Source organism: Ovis canadensis, chromosome 26 (assembly GCF_042477335.2).
Source record: "Ovis canadensis isolate MfBH-ARS-UI-01 breed Bighorn chromosome 26, ARS-UI_OviCan_v2, whole genome shotgun sequence".
NCBI lineage: Eukaryota > Metazoa > Chordata > Mammalia > Artiodactyla > Bovidae > Ovis > Ovis canadensis.
The window spans coordinates 23,524,442-23,535,873 of NC_091270.1; the positions used below are offsets into that span (position 1 = coordinate 23,524,442).

General features: G+C 43.8%; 1 protein-coding gene across 1 annotated transcript in view; it reads right to left on the bottom strand.

The window, feature by feature from the left end:
• The window catches only part of VEGFC (vascular endothelial growth factor C), an 89,881-nt gene extending 85,209 nt beyond the window's left edge, over positions 1-4,672 (bottom strand). Inside the window, exon 1 of the mRNA XM_069573056.1 lies at positions 3,932-4,672. Within this exon, the coding sequence (XP_069429157.1) occupies positions 3,932-4,078 (147 nt within the window). The 5' untranslated portion in view covers positions 4,079-4,672. The remainder of the gene's footprint in view (positions 1-3,931) is intronic.
• Between the last annotated feature and the right edge of the window lie 6,760 nt (positions 4,673-11,432).

Consider the following 11,432-nt stretch of genomic DNA (forward strand, 5'->3'; position numbering starts at 1 on the left):
CAACTACTACAAATCTGAAGTGACAAATTGGTGTTTTGCAACACAAAGTAGACCTCTGAAGTATTTAGACAGTGCAGCAGGAATAATGTAACAGGTAAAAGGGGCTACAATGTAATGTTTAGAAGTTGAAGGAGATATCATTCCTCTGCAACTGAAGTCTGTTCTTTCAAACCCAATTATTCCTGAAAGGTCATATAGGTAAGATCACTGTATTTCACTGAAGTTATATTAGTGCAACTTAGAAATAGTAATTGTCAGAAATTGTTTTTAGGCCTCTAGCTCTGCAGCCATTCTTGTAACAGTACTATGGATTAGGCCAGTTATGATCCACCTTTAATCAGAGAGCATCCTGGGATGAACCCTGGAAGAAAGTCCCAGTTTCTTTCAGATTGTTCCATTGTGGGGAATGTAACAGGCGATCCTGGCTGCAGAGCAATACTTCCTCTGTCTCCCTGCATACTGGTCCACTTACAAGAGGAAGAGAATAATAGGCCTTTAGCAACCCTGAAGGCTCTAACCCATTACCATGCTTTTCTAAACTATATGCTGCAAAAGTTTTGTTTTGTTTTGTTTTTTAAAGGAAAAAGCTCTATTCTTGCTCCTGGTTAAATCATTTGAGTCTTAGATTCATCATCTTTAATAAAAAATATAACACCCACCTCATGAAGATGTAGTGGAAAACAAAATGAAATTAATGTATAGGTAACCACAACATTGCAGATATAACCTAAACACATGTATTTAAACACCTACTCTCAGTGTAGGTATGTATGGTATCCAGGGGGTGATCTGAACTTGTGAAGACACTAAAAAGACAGCAGTGCTGAGACAGAAAGTCCTCATTCTCTCACACCTGCATTTATTGAAATCAAAATATATATATAAGGACCTAGGTATTTTAAACTCTGTCTAACCCAATAAAATACTTTTATTTTTTGAAATGAAAGTGGAATTTCATGATATGAACTAATTCTTCCTTTTGTTAATCATAAATCAACTTTTAAAAACAAACTCAACTTCAACCACAGTGAACTCTTATCTTATCTCATGTTGGCAAATAATTGTAGTTAGTAATCTAGTGCTTTTTTTAGGTTTTGCAGTTTTTTCTTTTTAGCTTGCTCGTAATTTTAAATATTTCCTTTTTTAACCCCAACATGTCTAGTTAATTTAATTACATAATTAGGTAAAACTACCTGCCTTACTTTTCTGACATTAACTTGCTTGTACTCACATCCTTGGGAAAAACAACTTAGAAGTTTTTAGTAAATCATACAACCATAAATGGGCTTACCTTGTGGCTCAGCTGGTAAAGAAACCGCCTGCAGTGTGGGAGACCTGGGTTCGATCCCTGGGTTCGGAAGATCCCCTGGAGGGAAAGGCTACCCACTCCCGTATTCTGGCCTGGAGAATTCCATGTATAATCCATGGAGTCACAAAGAGTCGGACATGACTGAGCAACTATCACTTCACTCACAACCATAAATAATTAGAAAAGAAACCTAGGTCTAGGAACAAGGAGATCTCATTTCCATTTGTGATTTTACCTCCCAATTTTTTGTGAAGATCCCCCGGAGAAGGGAAAGGCTACCCACTCCAATATTCTGGCCTGGAGAATCGCATGGACTATATAGGTCATGGGGTCGCAAAGAGTTGGACATGACTGAGTAACTTTCACTTTGGGGCTTTGGGAGTGGGGTGAAGGATGGGATAGTTAACCATGATTCACACCTTGTGAGTTTTCTTCCATTTTAATATTAAAAAAATAATTCTGAAGTGTAAATTAACAAAAATCTGCATTTCTTGGGGATTATGTATATGTAGAGTCTTCTATTAACCTTCTGAAATCTCTTAAGGTTTATGTAGAGCGCAGAAAATTAACATTAGCTCTTGATTGTTATTAGGGCTTACATCCAAATAAGGCACTTGTTTTGTCCACTAGGGAGAGACGTGGAGTCTTTGGACCATGTCTCTTGGCATTTTCATGGCAAGGACACAGCAATTCCGCTGAAGGCAATAATGACACGCCCTCTCAAGCCTCTATTCAACCGCTGGGGAACACTTCAGTGAAGGAATAATACTCTGCTTTACGGACGGTCAACCATGAAAAGCCAACAAAATTCATAAAAGTTTTCACAGCAAAGGGAAAACTTAATTAAATCACCAATGAAGACAGTTTTGAAAATTAAGAATAAATTAACTCCAACCAAAAGAGAAGTATATAAACACATGCACATACACACATATGGGCCGCTCCACTCAGGATCCATCCAACAGAGGGAGTGACTCTTACACAGGCTCTTGGCTTATCAGGATAGGCTTCTAACTGGACCTGCTATTTCAGTTTCTCAACTGTAAACCAAAGTAAGTTATCCTAGGCAGTAGAGAGGAATTCTCTTCCTAAGTCATACTTTTAAGAAATAGTTTAACTCTGAGGAAACAGAAAGTGAATCAATATCATGAAATCCAAGGCATTTAAGCTGCAGGAAGCATTAGTGGGTCTAAGACTACATTTTTTTGTGGCATTTGAGGACAGGAAGACATTCTTATGGCAGTAATTTTACCAATGTAAATATCTGTATTGAAAATTATTTTACAAGTCACATAAAACACTCTTTTCTGCACTTTAGTGTATACGTTTTTACTCCATAGTTTTTTTCCCTTGACCCCACTGAATGACAAATTCCAACATTTAATTTTTCCCCCAAATTTAAGTACAAAGATATTTTTTTTTAATCAGTCTTCTCAATCTTAAAAGTGTGTTTCAAAATAAAACTGGGGAGGCAATTTAATTTGTACACATCCAATATATGCTAATCAGTAAACTCATGATTAGCAGTTACACACGCCTGGCACTACTCCTATCAGATGAAATAAATTGCTGCAATCTAGTTCCAGCTACGGAGAAGGCACGGAGAAGGCACGGAGAAGGCACTGGCACCCCACTCCCAATACTCTTGCCTGGAAAATCCATGGACGGAAGAGCCTGGTAGGCTGCAGTCCATGGGGTCGCACAGAGTCAGACACCACTGAAGCGACTTAGCAGCAGCAGCAGCAGCAGTTCCAGCCAGGGGGTACAGCAAGTGTGTGAAGTGAGACTTCCCATCTTATGTGGAATATGAAACTTTTTCATGAATTCAAGAACTTTATTAAGCATATTCTCCATCTTTATGTCAGATCTGAGCTTTTAAGGTAAACATACATTTTTTTTAGAAGAGCAGACACAAATAATATATGACATTTGGGAATCAGAATGTCCCCAAAGCATCTTGGCAACATTTTTCAGGCAAAGAGTTAAACATCTCGTTGAAAAACAGACAAGAAAATCCACCTTACTTTTCACAGTTCTTGACCACATTTCAGAAATGCAGCGTTTACTAAGTCGAAAAGCCATGCCTGATGGTGATTCGAGATCCTGTTGCATCTCAAGTTTGACCAACTTCTCCAGGTGAATCTGAAGTCTGATGCCCTCAAGCCCCATTACTAACCCCACAGAAGAGGAACACTCCATAAAAAGCAGCCTCGGATGACTGGTCATCCAAGCCCTGGGAGCTGCTGAGGTCCCAACTCATTTGCTAGGGAAGAAAAGAACCCTCCCGGCGGGTTAACAGGGGTTCCAGCACAGCTCGGCTCCCCGGCGGGGACCGCTCTCCAGCCGGTAGGTTATAGGAGCGCGGTCACCAGCTACCTTCCGAGCCTTGCACTCGGCGTAAATTGCCTTCCTATTTAGTAACAACTTTCTGTGGAAAAAAAGGAGAAAACTTTCTCTCAGAAACTCTACACTCAGCTCAGCAACTTTGGATCCAACGCACACAAGGTGAAACACAAGCCCATTCTTTGCACAGGTTCTGGGTCCTTTGAGACCCGACGCCCCCGCCTCCCCGGGGTCCCCACGGTCCCCGAGGCCCCCAGGGTCCCCGCAGCGCGCACCCACCTTGGCCTCGCCCGCGTCCGGCTCCGTGTCCGAGAAGCCCAGTCCCGACTCGAAGGCGGTGGCGGCGGCGGGCGCCCGGCGCGGACCGGGGAGCAGCGCAGCGGCCAGCAGGGAACACGCCAGAGAGCAGAAGCCCAGCAAGTGCATGGTGGCCGGGCCACGGGCGCGGGGGCCGGGCGCCCCGGCGAGGCTGCCTCGCGGCTCGGCCCTGTCCCCGAGGGCCGCCCGGGACCCCGCGGAGCCGGGGCGGCGGCAGCGGGTCCGGGCTCGGTGCTCGCGACGCTGCGAGCCGCTCTACCGCCGGCGCCCGCGAGCCGAGGGGTCAGAGCAGCGTCTCACAGGAAACCGGACATCCGAGCGCCCGCGACCGCGGCCCGCTAGGTGAGGCGAGGGCGCGGGAGGACGGCGCCCCGCTCGGCGGCTCGGGGAGCGAGGGGTAGCCGAGCCCAGACGCCCCGCGAGGCTCGCGCCCTGCGGCGGCCCCGGGGCCCGCGAGCCCCCGCCTCCCCCTCCCCGCGGCGGGGCGAGCCGGGTGGCCGGGCGGCGAGAGCGGCGGCGGCGCCGGGCGGCGAGGCCGGGGAGCGCGGGGCTGCGCGGCGGCGGCGGGCGCAGGGGCAGGGCATGGCTGACGCGCCCTCTGCCTGCGCTTATGTGAGAGAAAGCGGCCGAGGGAGGGCGCGTGCCGAGCCCGGCCGCCCTCCCCGCGCGCCGGCCTTGGCGGCGTCTCCCGGCGCCCGCGCCGCCCCTCCCCCGCCCCCCGCGGCGCGAGCCCCCCGCGGGGTTGGGGGGGGGCGGGCCGGCCCGCGGGCTCAGAGGCGCCGGGCTCCGGGGGCGCGGGCGCCCCGGCTCCGGCCAGAGTCCCCCGCAGACTGGCCCCCCGCGTCCCCGCTCGAGAGGCAGGGGAGCTCCAGACTCTAGAAAGTGCGAGAAAGTCGGCCCGGGGCGGAGAACCCGCCGGGCCCCCTGTCTCCCCTTGGCGGGCGACTCGGGGGCCCCCCCAGGGGATGCGAAGGCGGGCGGACTGTGGGGCGAAGGCTCTGGAGCGGCTGGAAGCCCGGGCCTGTGGCCGGTGGGGCCGCCGGGCCGGGCGCCTCAGGAGCAGCGCCTGTGGGGAGTGGGTTTGAAGGAGGAAGCAGGACGCGGGAGACACGTGTGAAGCACGTTGTTGGAGGTGAAGTCTGCGGAAGCCAAGGGCTTCTCCCGGTCAGAAAAGTCAGCGGGCGGCAGAGCGCCCTGTTGGCCGGCGTTCACCTTGGCTTGGGTGGCCTGGGTGCAGACGTCCCCCGCTCAGGGTTTCCTTAGCTCCCCGAAAGTGGGAAAGCCTCACTTTTACCTGGGGCGACGTTTCAATACACAGATCATAAAATCTCAGGAGATGAGACTTGGAGTCCACCCACAAGTTCTGAAACTCCTCTCAAGTAAGAAGCCTCAAATCTCCTCAGTGACCAGAAGCGACCCACCCCACCCCCACCGCGCCCTGCGTGGCCGCCCGTCGTCGTTAACATTTTTGATGGTCAACGTCATTGAAAAGTGTTTTCTTCCACCTATCCATTGCTTTGACTTCTGGACTTGGCTCCATGAGTCAAATCGAACTTCCTTCTGTGAGCTCTTCCAACCATTTATAAATATCTGTCATAGTAACCCATCACCGTGCGCCCTTTTTGAAAGACCCCTCAAAGTTCCCTCTTCAACCGCAACCTCATTTTGTGTGTTCTTCAGCTAGTATACTCCCCAGAACGTGACTCAGTACTTAAAAGTGTTCCAGCAAGCTGGAGAAAATGGCCTTCCTTGCCCAGATATCCTACATGTGTTGATGCCGCCTTGGATGGAGTTTATTTTCTGGCAGTCAAATCAGTGTTGACTCACGTTACACTGAAAATCAACTAACTTTCTCAAAAAATTTTTTTATCCGTGTACTGCTGTGCAGTCATGTTCACGGTTCCCAAGTTTGTGAAGTCGGTAGACGGTGCCCAAGATTTGAACTTTGTTGTTTCTCTTATTAGACGCTGTCCTCTCAGAGTTAGTCCATCATTGTAGCTCGTTGAGATGTTTGGGAAAGCTGAGCCCGCCGGGTAGTAGTTCTTTGATTATGTTCCTGCTTTTTGCCTTTTTGATTAATTTGTTTGTCTTCAGATAAAATATCTGAAAGGGAAGAGCTAAGGACAGACCTGGGTGGGATTTAAGTAGATACTGGAGCTTCCTTTTAACCATTCTAGTGATTCTCAACTTTGACTGCACCTGGAATACCGAAAGAGTTCAAAACCACACCTGAGTGTGTTTACACCTGTGGGCACCATCATGAGACTCTACTTAATTGGTCTGGGTTACGACCTGAGCCTCAGGATCCTGTTAGGCAACCAAACTGAGAATCTCTGGCATCTCCAACTTGAGCCGGGCTTACCCCGAGGACTATGAAATCAACAGAATTGAAATATATCATAGTAAGTATATTATTTGTTTTATTTGAAATAGAGCAATAATCACCGGATTTCCCCCGCCGCCCCCCTTGAAAATGCTTTCTTCCTGCTATGGTTATTAAGTACAGAAAATGCTGGCAAAATGTATATTTGAGTGAAAAAGAAAAAAAAAAATCAATGATTTCAGAAAACAATCCCGCATTAGTTGTTTCAGGGCTTATCTGTTTCCCTGTTTGTATGTTTTGGTTTTGCTTGCTTACCCTGTGGAAAAATTTTCTACCACCAGCCCACTTTGAAGCGTAAGAAGTGCATTTTTCCTGGCTTGTGAGTCCTTTATTAGCTTCAGAAAGCGCCTGTTCAATAACAGGGCTTCTGAACAATGATTTTTCAAAAAGTGCCCCCCAGCGGGGAGAAATTGAGAAGGGGAGTTAGGGAGCAGTGTTCCTGTTGCCATCTCCTCAGACCCCAGCTAGAGTGACACCTCTTGTCTGCTTTACGTATTGGATTTCTGTTTTGTTTGAAGGCATATAATGATTATAGTATCTTCATTCTGTGTTCTCCAGTATCCATTCTGACCATCTTTAGTTTATTTCTGATTTCAGTTTTTCTTCATTTTTGCTTCTTTAATTTTACTTTGTTGATCTATTTCAAATGTCTTTAGCTGAATGCTTAGACTAAAGTTTGTCTTTTGTCTATTTTCTGATGAACTTATTTAAAAAACAATTCTATCTAAATTTTGCTTTACATATATATTTGCCACTTTTGTTGTGCTTTCTTTGTTGAACAGTTGTAATTTATCTTAATTTCCCTATGACCCTTTTTCTTTACCTGAAAAATTATTTCTTTTTTATACTTTATAGGCTGATGGAATTTTTGTTATTAATTTTAATCTTATTTAATTGTACTATAAATGATATTGATTTTAGAAACTCACTTAAGCTTTCTTTGTGACTTTGTACATGGTTGATTTACTGGAGCTAATTCTTTGCATGCTCTCTTTTCTTGGATATCAAGTTTGAGCTTATTAATTTTAGTATTCAAATCTTGGTTGGAAGTGAGTTGTTAAAATCTTGTCACAATTATTGACTTTATTTTCTGTTTCTGACTGTAATTCTTTCAGTTATTTCCTTAAATAATTTGATGCTGTATTGCTAGTCTGAGATGTTCATGATGGCACATTTTTAAATCTAATTTTTCTTTAACTAGTGTATAATGTCCAATTTTGTAACTTCTAATGATTTTATTTGAAATTCTGCTTTCTCTAATATTAAAATCTTAGTCTTTGAGAATTGAGACCATCTGTGATTATGACTTAGATAAAATGATGGACTTATATCAGTATAATTTAATTGTTCCTTTTAGAAAGCTTTAAAGCTTTAGCCTGGAAAAGATAAGATTGTAAACTAGTCCACTCTTGCTTCAGGAAATGCCCACAAATCTATACATTGAAGACAGTAATCTCATGCTGCCAAACAGCCTGCTTATCAATAACAATTTGCTTATCAAGACCCTCATTCCCCTATGTCAGCCAACCCTAAACTACTGCCTCATGAACTTTGCCCAGCCCTACTTAGTTCTCCACTTTTGCAGACTTACTTTATCCTACTTGAGTCCCCAAATCCTACAATTATTCTGTTTCTGAATTAACTCTCTTGAGACACCTTTTTAGGCTCTGTCAGATAGTATTCTCTCCTACTGCTGTAAGTTCTACTAAATGAAATGTAGCTTTTGTTTGTTTAAAGGTTTGCTGATGATATTTTGAGAAGTTCAACAACCTGGATGTCCTACCAATATCCTATTGATACTTCCCTGGCTGCTGAAGCCCAGGACCTTTAATTCAGAAACAGGGAAAACAACTGAAGCCTTCGGAGATGGGGTAAGTCTCACAGTGAATCTCAGTTCCAATTTCTCTTCATTAGGCTTCCAGATGCTAAGTGTATTGTGTCCCTTAATATTCCTTTTCAGGAATGCTTTGATTCTTTGATCAAATTTGAAAGCAGTGTATCCCTGGTGGAAAGCTGTCTGTTACTAGCAACATCGCTTTTTGTCACTGCTCTTCATTATTTCCTGTTGTTGGTTGATAGCAGGAAGTTCATGTTCAGACCCTGTGTTCCACCCCAAGGAGGACAAACTGAACACTGTGCTATATCAGCATTGTTGAAAAAATTGCCCTGTATAAGCATCACCTGAAAAGTTCTTGGCAGGGGGCGGGGGTCGAGTCGAGTCCAGTCCAGTCCAGTCGAGATGGGTTGAGTTGAGTTGCATAGCCATCGTTGCTGCTGTGTCAGCCATTAGAGAGTAAAGCATGTCTGCCTTGCTGCTGTGAATAAAGAATGTTTGCGTTCTTACTGATCTCCGCATTTTATTCCAGTTCACCTGCTTGTCTATCCTGGGTTCAGCGAACAGTGTGCACAGTGAAATACAGCTAGACAATTGGCGTAGTTGGGAATGAACAGCAGGACAGTAGTGTTCTGATGGTAGCAAAAAGTTGCGTTACTTTGTGTTTCCAACCTGGAGAATTTCAACCTCCCTTTCCATGGACAGAGGCACTCATTGTCCTGGGATAGTTCCTGGAGGACTTTGTGCATCCTTGATGTTTACTCAGAAGTCATATCGTCCTTGTCAGTTCCAATCCTCATGAAAAGCAGAGAAAGTCAGTGGTATTTTTAAGCTCAAATGAGGACTCACTGACTCTCATCATAAAAGCACGTCACAGGTCTTTGTTTAAGGTTGCATATTTCTCCAGATGTGACAAAACTCTCTAAGGGGTTCCTGCAGTATAACTAGTTTTATCACCTTCAGGTATGAGTTGCATTTCCTTCATATTCTTGAAGTAGCTTCTACATGCCCTAAGAAACAGAGACTTTGTCATCTGGAAAAGACACCATGAAAGAAAAAAAAAAAAGGCCTAGGACCCACAATGGAAGGGAACTGTCAGGTAGTTTTGACTGCTACAATAGATAAACTTGAGAAAGTGAAAGCCTACATTTGTGTGTCCCAGCTAAAAAAAGACACAGGGTTTAACTCACTGACAACAGAATTAACATACCTTTAGGACATTTAAAATGAGAAATTCTTAAGAATTTTTTAGAGACAGGTGGTCTTTGGATGGAAAGAACTTCACCAGTGAGCTTTGTGTCAAGGCGGAGTTTGTAAGACATGACCAGCTTCCACTCAAGGCCTCCAGAGTTAGAATTAGATGACTGTGGCCTTGCTTGCATCTGCATGCTTTCTTTCTTAACCTGTTTTTCCTTAACTGTTTTCTTATGTGATTGTAGCCTTAAGATTCTGAGTAGTTAACCAGCCATTGTTATTTCTTAGGGCTTCCCTGGTGGCTCAGATAGTAAAGAATCTGCCTGTAATGTGGATGACCAGTGGAATATCAGAGTCTCTAACTTTAATATGACTTCCTTTCTCTTTAGTCCTTCCTTGCTATGACTCACATACTAGAGAACGTGCGCACATGTTTTGTCTAAAACAAACAAAAAATTCTGTGTTTTTTAAAAAACTTTTCTGGTGGCTCAACAGTAAAGAATCTACCTGTAGTGCAGGAGATCTGAGTTCGATCCCTAGGTCAGAAAGATCCCCTGGAGAAGGAAATGGCAACCCACTCCAGTATGCTTGCCTAGGAAACCCCATGAACAGAGAAACCTGGCAGACTACAGTCCATGGAGTTGCAAAGAGTTGGACATGACTTAGCGACTAAGCAGCAACATAGTTGATTTACAATGCTGTGTTAGTTTCTGCTGGATGACAAAGTGAATCAGTTATACTTACTCTTTTGAACTTTCTTTTTCCATTTAGGCCATTACAGACTATTGAGTAGAGTTCCTGGTGCTATACAATAGGTCCTTATTAGTTATTAAAGCTCTGTGCTTTGCACACATTTCCCTGTGAGGACTAGCCAGCTAGTCACAATCTTTTGTTAGGAAGTATTTGGTTTTATCCATAACTGTACTCAACCACAAATTTGCTTTTTGTGTGAAAGATAGCACTACAGCACAGGTAACCAAAATTAAAAACTCCTTAGAAAGAAAGGTTTCTGCCTCCATTGAAAGCACGCTCAGGGACCATTTCTCAGAGATAATGTCTATAAACAAACTTTCATGGAAGAAAGACTCAGAAAGAGAATCAGGAACAGATGGTTTATATTTAAGACCTGCCTCACATTTACAGATCTTACACAGAAGGCTTACTGTGGAGGTAACCCTTGACTGCCTGACAGTCTACCCTGAGTGACCCTTGGTCAATCTCTCTTTTCCACATGGGGCTAATATGAATAGTATATTAGTTAATGCATACATAAAGAGGGGCGTCCCAGGCACTAATGGTCAGGACTCCACTGAGCAAGGCGGTGGACGTGAGATGAGTCGGACATGACTGAAGCAACTTAGCATGCACATATGCATAAAGAACTTAATAATAGTTGGCATTTAATAATCCCTCACTAAATTTTGGATGGAACATGAATAATAGTTAAAAATTAATGTATAAATTATGTCATGTCTAATATATTTATCTTGATTTCTTTTTATATTTATTATATTTTCTCTGTTCTTCCACTCATGTGTTAAAATGATTGTTAAAATAGACAAAAAATTCTAACAAGCACCATTGTTTCTTAAGCAATTTGAAAATGTTCTTCTGTGGTACTCCTTCATCCAATATTGCTACCAAGAAGTCTGAGAATAATAATTTTTTATAGCTGTAAAATGCCTACTAACATGCCTGACTGTATTTTTATGTGTCTCACATATTTTAGTATATTTAGTACTTCTAATAATCTTATTACATAGAAATTACTATTATGATATTTATATAAATGAGGAAACTGAGCTGTGGAGAAGTTACATATCTTGTCTAATTTTAGAGCTAGAGCTAGTGTTGGCCAGACCCTGGATTCAAAGGCCTGAGGCTCTAGCATCTAGAATACCAAGCACTACATCCTACTGCCTCCTAAAGAATGTTGTTCCATGTTTTGACTGGTAACATGATCTGCCATTTATTGTTGTGAAATTTTAAAATGCTTTCTTTGTCTTTGATGTAACTCAGTTCAGTTCAGTTTGTCACTCAGTTGTGTCTGA